The following is a 17,447-nucleotide window of genomic DNA, read 5'->3' as shown; positions in this document are numbered from 1 at the left end:
TTTCTCATGCTTTTTCCTTGTTTGACTTAATTCGTATTCTGAACAGTCATTTAGTCACTGTGGTGGAAATTTTCAGTACCATAGACAGCGCTTTTCTTATGCTTTTCATCGTAGGACTCAGGTATTTGGAAGTCACTTCAGCCTTACACCTTGCCGATATTTGAACTTATGTCCAAGCAATGTATCTTACTGTTTTGTTTTGTTTTTGGTTACTATTGTTTACATTTGTATGCCCTCCCTTAAATTTTAACGAATTGACAAAAACATTAGCGGCTAATATGCCGAGGCGATACATGTGAAATGATTTGCTTCAGAGTCAAAACAGTCGTTATTCACCTTTTGGACTCCAAGAGACGCTGTTGGTCAGTAAAACATTTTCTGTACAGTGCTTATACTCAGTGTATCCTCCTCCCTCAGTAGTGTGCTTTAACATTGCAGAGGAGAGATTGTGCTTCATAGGAGGAGAGGGTTGGAAGAAGAAAGGATTGGTACACGAACGAGGACGAGTTAGCTAAAATCTAATAGAATTGCAATATATAAAAGCTAGCCTAAACCATAATATTTATTTTCTAAATCTGAGGACGAATCATTCATTTGGATCTATTGGTTTTGTTATGGCAACCCAAGGATATCTCATACCCAAATCTGTAAGATGGCGATTGTTTTGTGTATTACGATGGCAAGTGGGACTGCTTATTTTCCTTGCTTATGTGGATAATAGAGTGGCTGGCCAGATCCGCTATGCTATACCAGAGGAGATGAAGAAAGGGTCCCTAATCGGTAACGTCGCACAAGACCTTGGTTTGGAATTGAAAAGGCTCCGTTCTGGCCGGGCCCGTATCGTGACCGGGGAAAGCATCCAGTACACCGAGCTGAAGACAGACAAAGGGATTCTAGTCGTGAATGAGAGAATAGACCGAGAGCAGCTTTGTGGAGAGATAACACCGTGTAGCTTCAGTTTAGAGGTGATTTTAGAAAATCCAATCGAACTTCATCGTGTGACTGTGGAAATTGTGGATGTAAATGATAATGCCCCTTTCTTTCCAAATAAAGACATTCATTTGGAAATGAGCGAATCTGCCATGATCGGAGCACAATTTCCTCTAGAAAATGCAGTTGATCCTGACGTTGGACTTAACGCTTTACAAAATTACATTCTATCTCCAAATAACTACTTCGTTCTTAAACAACATGCAAATCCAGACGGTAGTAAAAATGCTGAATTGGTGCTTCAGAAGCCATTAGACAGAGAGGAGCAGCCCAGTCTCTCTCTGAAAGTAATAGCCGAAGACGGTGGGACTCCACAGAAATCTGGTACAGTAAATATCTATATTACTGTTTTAGATGTAAATGATAATGCTCCTGTGTTCAATCAGTCAATATACAGGGCTTCCATCGTAGAAAATGCGCCAAAAGGCACTTATATTACAACAGTTAACGCTAATGACGCAGACAGTGGTTCTAACGGTGAAATAATATTTAGCTTTTCTAAACTAAAAGGCAATACATTTGATATATTTAGCATTGATGAAACAACGGGGAGTATTTCCGTTTCCGGCCTCATAGACTTTGAGAAACACAAAAAGTTTGAGGTCAGGTTAGAGGCAAAGGATCGAGGGGGTTTAACCGGGACCAGTAAAGTCATAGTTGAAGTTATAGACGTCAATGACAACGCTCCAGTTATCAGTATCATGTCCTTCTCTAATACTGTATCAGAGGATGCCCCTCTTGGCACAACTATAGCTGTTATCAATGTCAAAGATACTGATTCTGAGAAAAATGGACAGATAACTTGTACAATAGACAGTACGCTTCCGTTTAAAATCCAGTCGTCATTAACGAACTATTATAATTTGGTCGTGGACCAGCATTTTGATAGAGAAACTACACCAGAATACAACATAACCATAACAGCAACCGATTCAGGTTCCCCCCCTCTCTCTAGTTCTACTACATTACACCTTCGAATCTCTGACGTAAACGATAACGCTCCATTGTTCGATAAAAGCAGCTATTCGGTTTACGTCACCGAGAATAATTCCCCTGGCATGTCCATTTTTACTGTAAGCGCAAAGGACTCTGACTGGAGTCAAAACGCGAGAATCTCGTATCTCCTGGAAGAAACACAAGTCAATGGTAGTCCAATCTCTACTTATATATCTATAAACTCTGACACTGGAGTTTTACAAGCAGTTCGCTCCTTTGATTATGAGCAAATTAAACAACTTCAACTAGTTGTCAAAGCGCAGGATGGAGGCTCCCCTCCACTCAGTAGCAATGTGACTGTGAAAGTAGTGATCCAGGACCAGAACGACAACGTCCCTCAGGTTCTGTACCCAGTCCAGACTGGTGGCTCTCTGGTGGCTGAAATGGTGCCTCGTTCAGCAGATGTGGGCTATCTGGTCACTAAAGTGGTGGCTGTTGATGTGGACTCTGGACAGAATGCCTGGCTCTCCTATAAACTGCAGAAAGCCACAGACAGGGCGCTGTTTGAAGTGGGCTTACAGAATGGGGAAATAAGAACTATCCGCCAAGTCACTGATAAAGATGCTGTGAAACAAAGGCTGACTGTTGTAGTGGAGGACAACGGGCAGCCCTCTCGTTCAGCTACAGTCAATGTTAACGTGGCGGTGGCGGACAGCTTCCCTGAAGTGCTGTCGGAGTTCACTGACTTTACACACGACAAGGAGTACAATGACAACCTGACTTTTTACTTAGTCTTGGCTTTGGCTGTGGTTTCCTTTCTATTTATCACGTGTTTAGTGGTTATTATATCAGTGAAAATATACAGATGGAGACAGTCTCGCATCCTCTATCACTCCAGTCTCCCTGTAATTCCATATTATCCACCACGTTACTCAGACACTTTGGGGACAGGGACTCTCCCTCACGTGTACAATTACGAGGTGTGCAGAACGACTGACTCCAGAAAGAGTGACTGTAAATATATGCAACCGATGAGTCAAAGTTTAGTGAGCGTTGATGGAGCTGGGACTGATACACTGCAGGCGGAGAAGCAATCAGGCAACGGTTCTCGAATGTCTACTCTGGTGAGTAACAGCATTTGTTGATCATTCTCTTTTTTCTGTAACACAAACCAGTTTTTTTCTGTCTTCTGAATATAAGTTTTAACATTCAGCTTTTCGTGTCAACAAATTATCATAATCGTCTAAAGCAATTTTCAACGGGAAGACGCGTGGTGTATTAATATGATAAAATAGACGTCTCTGAAAATGTGTCAGTTTAACTATTAACATAGACAATGATGTGGTTTATGTGACTGTCTAATAGTTGATTTATCAATCCAACACTTTCATTCATTGTCGTTTCTCTAACATACTGACTTTTAGTTATACAACTCATACATTTATTCCAAATTCTTCCAACATTCATGTTTAGGAGCTTGATCAGTACAGGCTTCCTTTATACAGCTTCATTTATATGCTACTTTTATCCTAAGAGATGTTGTAAGGAACAGGATTAATTCTTACAAGATTATAATGAATGGAATATTTTTTGTAGCTGTTACATGTCACAGATTATACTCTGCTAAAAATATGGACTTCACACACAATGTGATTACCGTGGTTGGGCTCTGAGTGCCGCTGTTGATACATCGTTGACGTTAATTCTCCAAGTGGGTGGTGCGGCAATCCTATCCTTTATTTTCATTCTGTGTCTCACTGCGTGGAATAGAGACGCCCCACCCCGTCAAGGCTTAAAGCGTTGGGTTATTCGTGGCATTTCTCTGCTGAAATATACCATTACCTCTTCGATTTCTGGAATTAATGAAGGCCATTTTTCACAATTGAAAGTAATAATTACGTCCATTATAATTTTTGGGAATTACAATGATGGGTTTTATGTGGACAACAGGCCGCAGAGGCCGATGGCAAGTACTGGTTGTCATTCTTTGTCTTAACATCCTGGACTCTGTGACTGGTCAGGCTCGGTATTCCATACCGGAGGAGCAGGCAGAAGGGTCGTTTGTTGGAAATATTGGTAGAGATTTAGGCCTGGATGTGATAAGGCTAATATCAGGTAAAGCTCGTATTATAACAAAAGGAGGCCGACAGTATGTTGATTTAAACCGAGACAAAGGCACCCTTGTTATTAAAGAGCGAATCGACCGAGAAGAACTGTGTGGACAGACTATGCCTTGTAGCTTCAGCTTCGATGTTATCATAGAAAACCCAATCCAGCTATATCGGGTTACAGTGGAAGTTATAGACATAAACGATAACAGTCCATCGTTCCCTAAGGACGAAATCAATTTGAAAATTGTCGAAAATGCCGCATCAGGTACTCGCTTCTCTCTGGAGAGTGCAGACGACCCTGATGTTGGAATTAATGATATTCAAAAATACACACTTAAACCTTCAAATAATTTCAAATTAGAAGTACAGAGCCAATCGGATGGAGGAAAATTTATCGAAATGGTTTTACAAAACCCATTAGACCGGGAGAAAGAGGAGACTCACACGCTCGTGTTGATTGCTTCAGACGGTGGTGAGCCACATAGATCAGGAACTGTGCGTATTCATATCACTGTGCTCGATGCCAACGATAACGCGCCAGTGTGTGGTCAGCATGTATATAAAGCAGATGTCAAGGAGAATTCTCCAGAAGGCACGGTGGTAACTACTGTTAGTGCAAATGACGCAGATAAAGGACTCTACGGCGAGGTAACTTTTTCCATCGCTCATGTTGCCAGAGAGGCGAAGCAGCTTTTTGAACTAAATGTTAAAACGGGAGAGATTAAAGTTGCAGGCAAACTAGATTTCGAAAAATCTAGGACTTATCAATTAAATGTTCAGGCTAGTGACCATGGGGGATATACAGATACTTGCAAAGTTATCATCCAAATAATAGACGAGAATGATAACGTCCCTACAATTCAGCTCATGTCATTTTCCAATTCTATATCTGAAGACTCACCCCCTGGTACAACTGTAGCAGTTGTTAACGTCGATGACGCCGACTCTGATGGTAATGGTGTTGTCAAATGCTCCATTAATTCTGATGTGCCTTTCAAAATCGAGTCTTCATTAACCGGATATTATTCCATAGTTACCGAAAGCGACTTGGACAGAGAAAGTATTCCCGAGTATAATATCACCATAACCGTTTCAGATAAAGGCTCCCCGCCACTCTCTAGCAGTAAAACCATTAATGTCAAAGTATCAGACGTGAATGACAGCCCACCCAAATTTGATAAATCAGAATATAGTAAGACTATACCAGAGAACAACTCTCCAGGATTGTCCGTATTTATTCTAAGTGCGAGTGATGCAGACTGGGGCCAAAACGCCCGAGTTTCTTATTTTCTGGATGAGAAAGAAATTAATGGGGTGGCTGTGTCTTCGTTGGTGTCAGTAAATTCAGAAAACGGTGTCATTCATGCGGCGAGGTCTTTTGATTACGAGCAAATCAAGTGGTTTGAATTTAACGTAACTGCTCGTGATGCAGGGTCCCCTCCTCTCAGTTCGGTTGCTACTATAAGAATAATAGTCCAAGACCAGAACGACAACGCCCCTCAGGTTCTGTACCCAGTCCAGACTGGTGGCTCTCTGGTAGCTGAAATGGTGCCTCGTTCAGCAGATGTGGGCTATCTGGTCACTAAAGTGGTGGCTGTTGATGTGGACTCTGGACAGAATGCCTGGCTCTCCTATAAACTGCAGAAAGCCACAGACAGGGCGCTGTTTGAAGTGGGCTTACAGAATGGAGAAATAAGGACTATCCGCCAAGTCACTGATAAAGATGCTGTGAAACAAAGGCTGACTGTTGTAGTGGAGGACAACGGGCAGCCCTCTCGTTCAGCTACAGTCAATGTTAACGTGGCGGTGGCGGACAGCTTCCCTGAAGTGTTGTCGGAGTTCACTGACTTTACACACGACAAGGAGTACAATGACAACCTGACTTTTTACTTAGTCTTGGCTTTGGCTGTAGTTTCCTTTCTCTTCATCACGTGTTTAGTGGTTATTATATCAGTGAAAATATACAGGTGGAGACAGTCTCGCATCCTCTATCACTCCAGTCTCCCTGTGATTCCTTATTATCCACCACGTTACTCAGACACTTTGGGGACAGGGACTCTCCCACACGTGTACAATTACGAGGTGTGCAGGACAACTGACTCCAGAAAGAGTGACTGTAAATTCGGTAGAGCCGGTAGTCAGAACGTGCTGATAATGGACCCCAGTTCTACAGGGACGATGCAGCGGATACAGAGTGAAAAGAGCATCCTGGATGAACCAGACTCTCCTCTAGAGGTGAGTGGAATGATCTGTGATTCTGCATAAACATTAATAAATTATATCATTCTATAAATACTATTAAATAGCAGATGTCACTTGGGTTCTGCCTGTCTTTCTGCACGCTCCTAAGTGATAGGGAATTTCAGCACCACATACGGTGGATAGCTCCTCTCAGAGTTGTGCCGGACGACTGAATCCAGAAAGAGTAACTGTTCAGGAAAATTCTACCCTCAGATACACTTACACTGTTATATATGATTCATTTGTGATGTTCAGTGTAATCCATTAGTTATTTTGTGATACAGTCTTGTAATTTAATTTTTTAGTGTACCCACTTTCCCTCACGGCCTCATCTACTTGTGCGTATTTCCACCATTGCCCAGAAAGCCTTTTAATAACCCCCAAAGAACGTCGTGGACTAGTTTTATTCAGCTTGGTTTTACGTGTAGATGGAGAGAGCAATACCGATAGTGCTAGTAAGAGGAAGATAGGGAGAGTTCCCTATGGAGTAAAAACGAGCAACTCGCCCTTTAATCAAAACACATGTCTTGTGACTGCATTGCATTATGGTGTATTGAGGCTACCGTCTGTGGAGAAATTGGTACCTCTGCCTCGATGTTTTTTTGTACGATTGTTGGATGTTGTTGCAAATTGGTGCTTCTAAAATTAAGTTATTACTCTTTGATTCTGAGGGACTGACACCAAAACCTTCTATTATTAATGCAAGGTACATCGCCAATAGTTTTTCTTATATTAAAGTGTTTTACAGAGAATGATTCCATGACGTTCGGCTGTCAATAGTCAAATAGTGATCATGGATCCCGGTTTTGCAGGGAAGACGCAGTAATTGCAAAAAATAGATCTGGAAAATGCAATGCCTCAGTGGTGATATGAATATTAGGGCTTTTATGAAATATTGATCGTGGATTTGTTTTTCTCTTGCGGTCACCAGGGTCCCATAAATGTCTTTTTTGTAATGCGTTTATTATTTTAGCCTCACTTTTTTGTGGTGTGAATTTTATTTTTATGTTATTTTTTGAGGGTAGGACGTTGAACTGCAATGGTACTTGTAGTGTGTGTGTGTGTGTGTGTGCGTGCGTGTGTGTCTGCCTGCCTGTCTGTCTGTCCTTGTGCGTACGTTGTGTATATTCGACCGTGCTTTTCTTCTTGTTACATGCTCTAAAACCCAGGCTCCATCGGTCAAATTCTAGTCATTGAAAGGTTTACCATTTCAGACAGTATTGCCCAGTTTTACTGACTCTAAACAGTTACTAATGTATTTCTCATTTTAAAACATACTTTTCCGTGGTTATAAATAAATAGTTACATTGCAGTAACTGGAATACAATGGCCATTAAAAAAAAAAAAAAGTTGAGACGAGATTCTTCTTTTTTTTTTTTTTCCTTGCCTCCAGTGACGACATTCGTTATTCTCATATTAGACTCTAAGGGCCGCTGTTGGTCTTCAAAGCACATTTGGAGCTTTTCAAATACAGCTACTCCTCCTGTACCCCTCCTAATGTATCGTGGAGAGCAGGACTGTCGACAACAACATTCGATCTCCATTTTCACTATCCTGTTGTTGAGACTAACTTATTCATTGACATATTTTGGATCATTTGAGCACCAACAGAGGGAAGCTGTGGTTTTCGTTTTCGGGACGCCTTCTGTGGCATATTATCATGTGGAATGAGATGGGTTTGTTCGAGAAGATGCATTTTATCAGCAAAGGACCCTCGATTAAATGGCAAGTACAGGCCTTGATCCTCATTTGTGTCGCTAAGGCGACGTTCAGCCAAATTCGATACTCTATCCCAGAGGAGATGAGAAAGGGCTCCTTTGTAGGAAATGTGGCTGAGGATTTAGGTATCGACGCAAAGAGAATGAAATCAGGCGGTGCCCGAATTGTTAACGGTGATAGTAGCGAGTATATTAGGCTGGATGTAGACAAAGGGATTCTGGTCGTAGGAGAAAGGATAGATAGAGAGAAGCTCTGCGGGCAGACATCGCCCTGTAGCTTGAACTTTGAAATGATCATGATGAATCCAATGCAACTACATAGTATCGTAGTGGAAGTATTGGATGTTAATGATAATGCACCTGTATTTCCTGAAAAAGAAATACATTTAGAAATTCTAGAGTCTGCTCTTCCAGGAACCGAATTATTACAAGAGAGTGCAACCGACCCCGATGTTGGCATCAATGCTTTACACGGCTATACGTTACACCCGACAACAAATTTCAATATTAAGGTCCAGTCCAGCCCAAATGGTCTTAAATATGTGCAATTGTACCTTTACAATGCATTAGACCGCGAGAAGGAGGGAAGGCTGCTTCTCACTCTAACTGCTGTGGACGGCGGTGAACCACAGCGATCGGGGACACTTAAAATACACATAACTGTCCTAGACTCAAATGACAATGCCCCGGTTTTCACGCAATCTATTTTTAAGGCGTCTGTAACCGAAAACGTGCCAAAAGGAACCTTAGTGATAACAGTGAGCGCAACAGATGCAGATGAAGGTATGAATGGCCGTGTTACATACCACTTTAATCGCATGTCTAGTAATGTTGCTGAACTATTTAATCTGGACGAAAATACCGGTGATTTAACTGTAAACGGTCAGATTGATTATGAACAGAATAAAATCTACGAGATTGGTGTGCAGGCAAAAGATCAAGGTGGACAAAGCACATCCACAAAAGTAATCATTGAGGTGACAGATGTGAACGACAATGCTCCTGTAATAACACTAACGTCGTTTTCTAGCCCCATCGCTGAAGATTCAAAAAGTGGAACTACTGTAGCTATCATAAACGTTAAAGATGTAGATTCTGGTAAAAATGGAAAAATAGACTGCTCAATTAACACCAAGATCCCGTTTGCAATCCACTCATCTCTGAAGAATTATTATACACTTGTAACAGATGGTGTCCTGGACAGGGAGCGCAATCCTGACTATAATATTACTTTCACGGCTGTGGATGAGGGTAGCCCACCACTTTCGTATAACAAGACAATAACACTTAGAGTATCCGATGTCAATGATAATGCCCCTGTTTTTGAACATAGCTATAACGAAGCTAATATTATTGAAAATAACTCCCCGGGATTCTCTGTGTTTTCCGTGAAAGCACACGACTCTGACTCGGGGCAGAACGCACGCGTATCGTACTTACTCATTGATTCTCAGTTTAATGGAAACCCCATATCATCTTACATTTCTATTAACGCAGAAAGTGGGGCCATACAGGCACTTAGATCATTCGACTATGAGCAAATTAAAACGTTGGAGATATTTGTGAAAGCCCAAGATGGAGGGTCCCCGCCACTAAGCAGCAACGCCACAGTTAAAATAAATATTCAAGACCAGAACGACAACGCCCCACAGGTTCTGTACCCAGTCCAGACTGGTGGCTCTCTGGTGGCTGAAATGGTGCCTCGTTCAGCAGATGTGGGCTATCTGGTCACTAAAGTGGTGGCTGTTGATGTGGACTCTGGACAGAATGCCTGGCTCTCCTATAAACTGCAGAAAGCCACAGACCGGGCGCTGTTTGAAGTGGGTTTACAGAATGGGGAAATAAGAACTATCCGCCAAGTCACTGATAAAGATGCTGTGAAACAAAGGCTGACTGTTGTAGTGGAGGACAACGGGCAGCCCTCTCGTTCAGCTACAGTCAATGTTAACGTGGCGGTGGCGGACAGCTTCCCTGAAGTGCTGTCGGAGTTCACTGACTTTACACACGACAAGGAGTACAATGACAACCTGACATTTTACTTAGTCTTGGCTTTGGCTGTAGTTTCCTTTCTCTTCATCACGTGTTTAGTGGTTATTATATCAGTGAAAATATACAGATGGAGACAGTCTCGCATCCTCTATCACTCCAGTCTGCCGGTGATTCCATATTATCCACCACGTTACTCAGACACTTTGGGGACAGGGACTCTCCCACACGTGTACAATTACGAGGTGTGCAGGACGACTGACTCCAGAAAGAGTGACTGTAAGTTCGGCAGAGCCGGTAGTCAGAACGTGCTGATAATGGACCCCAGTTCTACAGGGACGATGCAGCGGATACAGAGTGAAAAGAGCATCCTGGATGAACCAGACTCTCCTCTAGAGGTGAGTTAAGTGACCTTTGATTATTCATCACCATGAATCATGTAGGCCTACGTGGTTTTAAGTAGTTTATACTATACTGGGGGTATGCTCGGGTTCACTGTAAGTTGGTAACTCTTAGGGCATTTCAGAAGAACCATGGACAGTTCCTCTTAGGGAACGCTGAGACTCCTGCTTTGGTTTGTAAAATTTTATCTTTTTGCATTCGATTAAGATTTCCCTATTGATCAATTCACTTTAGTGCAATGGCCACGAGTCGTGTCAAACTACAAAGACTCGATACTCTTGTTGTAGGCTACTGCAATAACATGGATTACAATTTCACATTCTCAGTTTTGGACCTTCTCGTGTCATATAATGTAATTCAGCACCAGGCACACCAAAATCGCTGTTTTCATGGTTGTCGAATCATTTTGTACAAAGGTTTAGTACAAACTCGGTTTCAACAAACCAACGACAACATCAATTGATCATTTTCATATTAGTGATATGAAAGATAACCGTATGATTTATCTTTATAGTTTACAATACTAGCACTTCCATACCACTATATTACTGTGCTTCATAATTTGATGGTATTTTTTTCTCTGCAAATGGTCATGATGTTCATGTTTTGGACTCTAAGGGACGCTGTTGGTCAGTTAAACAAATAGCGTTGTGAGTTAATCGAGCCAGCGCCCCTATGACTGCGTTTAACAGAGCAGAGAACAGATCATGGGCTTCATAAGCAGGACGACGGGCGCAAATTCATTTATGAAGAGAGATGCTTAAAGTATAGAGGATCACCATAGTGCAACTGCATTTGTTCATTTGTGGACTGTATATTTGAGGTTGTTGGTCTAGGATTTTTCTTTTTTTCTGCTATGGCGTTTGAAAAATCAGATCTTTGGTGCATAAAATGGCGTTTGTATTTTGGGTCAATATGGAAGTTTTTGCTTTTCCTTTCGTATCTCAATCACATCGTCTCTGGCCAAATCCGGTATTCAATCCCAGAGGAGATGAAGAAGGGATCACTTATCGGTAATGTAGCACAAGACCTTGGTTTGGATCTGACACGGCTCCGTTCTGGCCGGGCCCGTATTGTAACCGGAGAAAACATTCAGTACACCGAGCTGAAGACGGACAAAGGGATTCTCGTCGTGAATGAGAGAATTGACCGAGAGCAGCTTTGTGGAGACGTAACACCATGTAGTTTCAGCTTTGAGGTGATTTTAGAAAATCCTATGGAATTGCACCGAGTAACTGTGGAAATTATTGACATTAATGACAATTCACCGATGTTTAGGAAAGATGAAATTAAATTTGAAATAAGTGAATCGGCCACACTTGGATCACGCTTTATGTTAGCCAGTGCAGAAGACGCAGATGTAAGCAATAATGGTCTACAGAAATACATACTAACTAACAATGATATTTTTGGGTTGAAGCAACACTCAACTCCAGACGGTAGAAAATATGCAGAAATGATCTTACAAAAAACTTTAGATAGAGAAAGTCAGCCAAGATTTTCGTTGAAGCTCATCGCTGTGGACGGTGGAACTCCACAGAGATCTGGTACAGTAAATATAGATATCACTGTCCTCGATGTCAATGATAATCCTCCCGTTTTTAACCAGTCAGTCTATAGGACTACTGTTATGGAAAACGCAGCAAAAGGTACTTATATCACGACAGTGAATGCTAGTGATGCAGATAGTGGATCAAACGGTCTCATCACATATAGGTTTTCCAACATGAAAGAGCGTCTAACTGACATATTTCAAATGGATGAAATCACGGGAGTGATAACACTTGTGGGGCAAATAGATTATGAAAAAGATAAGAAATACGAAATTATGATTGAGGCTGTAGACCAAGGAGGCCTTACAGATTCGTGTAAAGTTCTAATTGAGATTGTAGACGTCAACGATAATGCACCTGTTATAAATGTCATGTCTTTCTCCAGCCCTGTGCCTGAGGATGCTGCCTCTGGTACCACAGTGGCAATAATAAATGTGAAAGACGCAGACTCAGAGCAACATGGTCAAATTACATGTTCATTAGATAACAACCTCCCTTTTAAAATTAAATCAACATTGACCAATTATTATACGTTAATAACAGATTCAGCTTTTGACAGAGAGTTTATGCCAGAATATAACATAACTGTAAAGGCGACTGATTCGGGATCTCCTTCCCTGTTTAGCACTACAACGTTGCGTTTGACAATTTCAGATGTAAATGACAATGCTCCATTGTTTGACAAAATGACTTATGATGCTTACATCAAAGAGAATAATTCCCCTGGAATATCCATATTTACCGTCAGCGCGCGTGACTCTGACTGGAATCAAAACGCAAGAATATCATACTTTCTCGAAGACACACAGATTAGTGGTAGTCATGTCTCTACTTATGTATCCATAAACACTGAAACTGGAGTTTTACACGCAGTACGCTCGTTTGATTATGAACAAATTCAACACCTTCAACTAGTTGTCAAAGCGCAGGATGGAGGCTCACCTCCACTCAGTAGCAATGTGACTGTGAAATTAAACATCCAGGACCAGAACGACAACGCCCCTCAGGTTCTGTACCCAGTCCAGACCGGTGGCTCTCTGGTAGCTGAAATGGTGCCTCGTTCAGCAGATGTGGGCTATCTGGTTACTAAAGTGGTGGCTGTTGATGTGGATTCTGGACAGAATGCCTGGCTCTCCTATAAACTGCAGAAAGCCACAGACAGGGCGCTGTTTGAAGTGGGCTTACAGAATGGGGAAATAAGAACTATCCGCCAAGTCACTGATAAAGATGCTGTGAAACAAAGGCTGACTGTTGTAGTGGAGGACAACGGGCAGCCCTCTCGTTCAGCTACAGTCAATGTTAACGTGGCGGTGGCGGACAGCTTCCCTGAAGTGCTGTCGGAGTTCACTGACTTTACACACGACAAGGAGTACAATGACAACCTGACTTTTTACTTAGTCTTGGCTTTGGCTGTAGTTTCCTTTCTCTTCATCACGTGTTTAGTGGTTATTATATCAGTGAAAATATACAGATGGAGACAGTCTCGCATCCTCTATCACTCCAGTCTGCCGGTGATTCCATATTATCCACCACGTTACTCAGACACTTTGGGGACAGGGACTCTCCCACACGTGTACAATTACGAGGTGTGCAGGACGACTGACTCCAGAAAGAGTGACTGTAAGTTTGGCAGAGCCGGTAGTCAGAACGTGCTGATAATGGACCCCAGTTCTACAGGGACGATGCAGCGCATACAGAGTGAGAAGAGCATCCTGGACGAACCAGACTCACCAATAGAGGTTTGTTCACTAAATTATACTTAGATTGTGTAGCAAAAATATTTGTTTAAACCATAACAAAGGCAAGATAAATGTCCAATCCAACAACAGGCGAGCTTGATGAAAATGCCTTTTCAGCACTGCGATGGTGAACAGTTCCACTTATAATGAGTGTGCATCGATTGGAACACTGCTCTGTGTTTTCTGCTGGTTTTCTGACAACGCTGTGTGTGCTTGTATGCTGTATCTTCTGCACTGATTTATTACGGCTTTCATGGCTTTGTTGCGGGTTTGCGTCAAATAGTCCATTCTGATAGCTTTCATGTTTATTTCCCTCCGGGCTGATGGCAATAACCATTCTGAATTGAGTGACACATGACAGCATTCTCAGTAGGTTGCAAACAGAGTTGTAGGCTCTCCAAATACATATTATTACACGTTATTATTTCCACTTTAATTTATTTCACTCTAATATAGCACGGTGGCTCCCGTTTTTCTGTACAATATAAGGGAAATTCAGCGTTCATTTAAATGATTAGGACATTGAAGACTTTCCTAGAATGATTTGGTTTCAAGAAGTGACTTTATTATTTGTGTTCGAACTCTTTTGGTGTTCACCTTTTGGACTCTAAGTGACGCTGTTGATCACAGAAAAAAGTGTCCGGCTCTGTTACAGCAGCGATGTAGAGGAGAGAAATGAATCATTGTATAAGGTGGGGCTTGACGGAGATACACTCGCTTTGACACCATTTTTTTGTATTTTAATAAAAAAGGAAGAACTTGGAAAGAGGGAATACTCAATATTTTTGACCCGGAATATTTGTGTATCTTTGCATCACTTGCAAGGGGGCTTATTTTTTAATTTCACTTAGGATTCCATTCTTAAGACATGGCGATACGTCAGCCCCAATGCGGAAAATGGCGTTTGTGTTGTACCTCTATATGGCAGATGTTTTTTTTTTCCATGTTTTTCATTTCCACCGTTGATGGTCAAATCCGGTATTCAATCCCCGAGGAGATGAAGAAAGGCTCTCTTATTGGTAATGTAGCACAAGACCTGGGTTTGGATCTGAAAAGGCTCCGTTCTGGCCGGGCCCGTATCGTGACCGGAGAAAACATCCAGTACACCGAGCTGAAGACAGACAAAGGGATTCTAGTCGTGAATGAGAGAATAGACCGAGAGCAGCTGTGTGGAGACGTCACACCTTGTAGCTTCAGCTTCGAAATTATTTTAGAAAACCCAATTGAACTGCACCGTGTAATAGTAGAAATATTGGATGTCAATGACAATGCGCCAACTTTCAAAAGTAATCAAATAAATTTGGAAATTAGCGAATCTGCTACAGTAGGATCTCATTTCGACTTAGAAAGCGCATATGACCCCGACGTAGGGGTTAACAATTTGCAAAATTATGTTCTATCCTCAAGTGACAATTTCGTTTTGAAACAACATTCAAACGCCGATGGAATTAAATTCGCTGAAATGATTTTACAGAAGCCCTTAGACAGAGAGGTGAATCCCCATCTTTCTTTAAAGCTGATAGCAGTGGACGGTGGAACTCCACAGAGATCTGGTACTGTAAATATATACATCACTGTTTTAGATGCCAACGACAATGCTCCCGTATTTAACCAATCAGTGTACAGGGCTACTGTGACAGAAAATGCACCTATTGGTACCTATATTACTACTGTGAATGCTTCAGACGCCGATAGTGGGTCTAACGGTTTAGTTACTTACAGTTTTTCTAACCTAAAGGGAAACTCGGCCGATATATTTGAAATTGACAGTGTCTCTGGTAAAATATCTGTTGCTGATGAGATTGATTTCGAAAAAGATAAAAAATATGAATTAAGAGTTGGGGCCAAAGATCAAGGCGGTATGAATGACGCAAGTAAAGTTATAATTGAAGTTATTGACATAAATGATAATGTTCCAGTTATCAATGTAATGTCCTTCTCCAGCACAGTATCAGAAGATGTCCCTCCCGGCACGACCATAGCTGTCATCAATGTTAAAGATGCAGACTCGGACAGAAACGGTCAGATAACATGTTCAATAGACTCTAAACTCCCGTTTAAAATCGAGTCTTCTTTGACTAATTATTACAATTTGCTTTCAGATGTAGCTTTCGACCGTGAAACGACGCCAGAATACAACATAACTATAACTGCCACCGATTCAGGGTCACCTCCCCTTTCTAGTACAACAACTTTACACCTTAGATTCTCAGACGTAAATGATAATGCACCGCTGTTCACTAAACCAAACTATTATGCTTATGTCGTTGAAAATAATGTTCCCGGAATGTCAATATTTAGTGTGAGTGCGCGAGATTCTGACTGGAATCAAAACGCGAGAATTTCGTACCTCCTCGAGGACACACAGAACAATGGTAGTCCAGTCTCTTCTTATGTGTCCATAAACTCTGAAACGGGAGTTTTACACGCAGTACGCTCTTTTGATTATGAACAAATGAAGCAACTGCAGCTAATTATCAAAGCGCAGGATGGAGGCTCTCCTCCACTCAGTAGCAATGTGACTGTGAAAATACTGATCCAGGACCAGAATGATAACGCCCCTCAGGTTCTGTACCCAGTCCAGACTGGTGGCTCTCTGGTGGCTGAAATGGTACCTCGTTCGGCAGATGTGGGCTATCTAGTCACGAAAGTGGTGGCTGTTGATGTGGACTCTGGACAGAATGCCTGGCTCTCCTATAAACTGCAGAAAGCCACAGACCGGGCGCTGTTTGAAGTGGGCTTACAGAATGGGGAAATAAGAACTATCCGCCAAGTCACTGATAAAGATGCTGTGAAACAAAGACTGACTGTTGTAGTGGAGGACAACGGGCAGCCCTCTCGTTCAGCTACAGTCAATGTTAACGTGGCGGTGGCGGACAGCTTCCCTGAAGTGCTGTCGGAGTTCACTGACTTTACACACGACAAGGAGTACAATGACAACCTGACTTTTTACTTAGTCTTGGCTTTGGCTGTAGTTTCCTTTCTCTTCATCACGTGTTTAGTGGTTATTATATCAGTGAAAATATACAGATGGAGACAGTCACGCATCCTCTATCACTCCAGTCTCCCGGTGATTCCATATTATCCACCACGTTACTCAGACACTTTGGGGACAGGGACTCTCCCACACGTGTACAATTACGAGGTGTGCAGGACGACTGACTCCAGAAAGAGTGACTGTAAGTTCGGCAGAGCCGGTAGTCAGAACGTGCTGATAATGGACCCCAGTTCTACAGGGACGATGCAGCGGATACAGAGTGAAAAGAGCATCCTGGATGAACCAGACTCTCCTCTAGAGGTTAGTTTTTAGACTGGTTATATGTGTTTCTTTCTTTTTTAAATTACGTTTTGCCTTATCTAAACTTCAATGTCAATTGTTTTTCTTATAAATATGCCGTGAATACAAAATAATTGCTTATATATTATAATTGTTTCATAATTTGAATTAATTTGAATTCGCAGAATAGGCTATACTGAACATTTTCTAGACCTCTGAAGTGATCCGTTTACACCTTATTGGTGTGAATTAAAAAGTCAAAACACCTAAATCAAAATGCTTTCATACAACTCAAAAAGGCTGGTAACAAAACTTTAACTATGCTCGACTAATCACACGGAGCTGATTTAATTTTGTTTTACCATGGCAATCTATTTCGTTTCATTTTCCATTTACTGTAGCCTACATTTGAATAAATTCCACCTGCAATGACTATATAGGTCAATTTTAAAGAGTGCAGTGCGCTGTCTCTACTCTTTCTGCTCAATGTTTTT

The 17,447-nt window shown here is 41.7% G+C and overlaps 4 protein-coding genes across 4 annotated transcripts; all 4 read left to right on the top strand.

Moving 5' to 3' along the window:
- The first annotated feature begins 98 nt into the window (after window positions 1-98).
- LOC139916022 (protocadherin gamma-A10-like) lies at window positions 99-6,302 on the top strand. Its single transcript, XM_078289275.1, has 5 exons — window positions 99-121; window positions 722-1,019; window positions 2,304-3,050; window positions 3,948-4,209; window positions 5,497-6,302. The coding sequence occupies exons 1-5, from the start codon at window positions 99-101 to the stop codon at window positions 6,300-6,302; spliced, it is 2,136 nt and encodes a 711-aa protein (XP_078145401.1).
- Window positions 6,303-7,968: 1,666 nt separating this feature from the next.
- On the top strand, window positions 7,969-10,389 carry LOC139916021 (protocadherin gamma-A10-like). The gene is made up of 2 exons (XM_078289274.1): window positions 7,969-8,317; window positions 9,608-10,389. Exons 1-2 carry the CDS (start codon window positions 7,969-7,971, stop codon window positions 10,387-10,389), a joined length of 1,131 nt encoding a protein of 376 aa, XP_078145400.1.
- Window positions 10,390-11,240: 851 nt separating this feature from the next.
- On the top strand, window positions 11,241-13,700 carry LOC139916020 (protocadherin gamma-A8-like). The gene is made up of 2 exons (XM_078289273.1): window positions 11,241-11,627; window positions 12,915-13,700. The coding sequence occupies exons 1-2, from the start codon at window positions 11,241-11,243 to the stop codon at window positions 13,698-13,700; spliced, it is 1,173 nt and encodes a 390-aa protein (XP_078145399.1).
- Window positions 13,701-14,619: 919 nt separating this feature from the next.
- On the top strand, window positions 14,620-16,986 carry LOC139916019 (protocadherin beta-4-like). The gene is made up of 2 exons (XM_071904806.2): window positions 14,620-14,911; window positions 16,199-16,986. Exons 1-2 carry the CDS (start codon window positions 14,620-14,622, stop codon window positions 16,984-16,986), a joined length of 1,080 nt encoding a protein of 359 aa, XP_071760907.2.
- The last annotated feature ends 461 nt before the right edge of the window (window positions 16,987-17,447 follow it).

The sequence above is a fragment of the Centroberyx gerrardi genome, chromosome 16 (assembly GCF_048128805.1).
Source record: "Centroberyx gerrardi isolate f3 chromosome 16, fCenGer3.hap1.cur.20231027, whole genome shotgun sequence".
Classification (NCBI taxonomy): domain Eukaryota; kingdom Metazoa; phylum Chordata; class Actinopteri; order Beryciformes; family Berycidae; genus Centroberyx; species Centroberyx gerrardi.
Note: the sequence above shows the minus strand (reverse complement) of the source record. Positions and strands in the feature narration are given on the sequence as shown.

Bases quoted from the DNA above. Each gene is read 5' to 3' on its own strand.
- LOC139916022 (XM_078289275.1), top strand. From the start codon at position 99: ATGCTTTTCATCGTAGGACTCAG. The intron at 1,020-2,303 runs GTAAATGATAAT...GTAGTGATCCAG, and splicing joins TGACTGTGGAAATTGTGGAT to GACCAGAACGACAACGTCCC. The intron at 3,051-3,947 runs GTGAGTAACAGC...GTGACTGGTCAG, and splicing joins GTTCTCGAATGTCTACTCTG to GCTCGGTATTCCATACCGGA.
- LOC139916021 (XM_078289274.1), top strand. From the start codon at position 7,969: ATGCATTTTATCAGCAAAGGACCCTCGATTAAATGGCAAGTACAGGCC. The intron at 8,318-9,607 runs GTATCGTAGTGG...GCAACGCCACAG, and splicing joins GAATCCAATGCAACTACATA to TTAAAATAAATATTCAAGAC.
- LOC139916020 (XM_078289273.1), top strand. From the start codon at position 11,241: ATGGCGTTTGAAAAATCAGATCTTTGGTGCATAAAATGGCGTTTGTAT. The intron at 11,628-12,914 runs ATTATTGACATT...GTGAAATTAAAC, and splicing joins TGCACCGAGTAACTGTGGAA to ATCCAGGACCAGAACGACAA.
- LOC139916019 (XM_071904806.2), top strand. From the start codon at position 14,620: ATGTTTTTCATTTCCACCGTTGATGGTCAAATCCGGTATTCAATCCCC. The intron at 14,912-16,198 runs GTGTAATAGTAG...GTAGCAATGTGA, and splicing joins AAACCCAATTGAACTGCACC to CTGTGAAAATACTGATCCAG.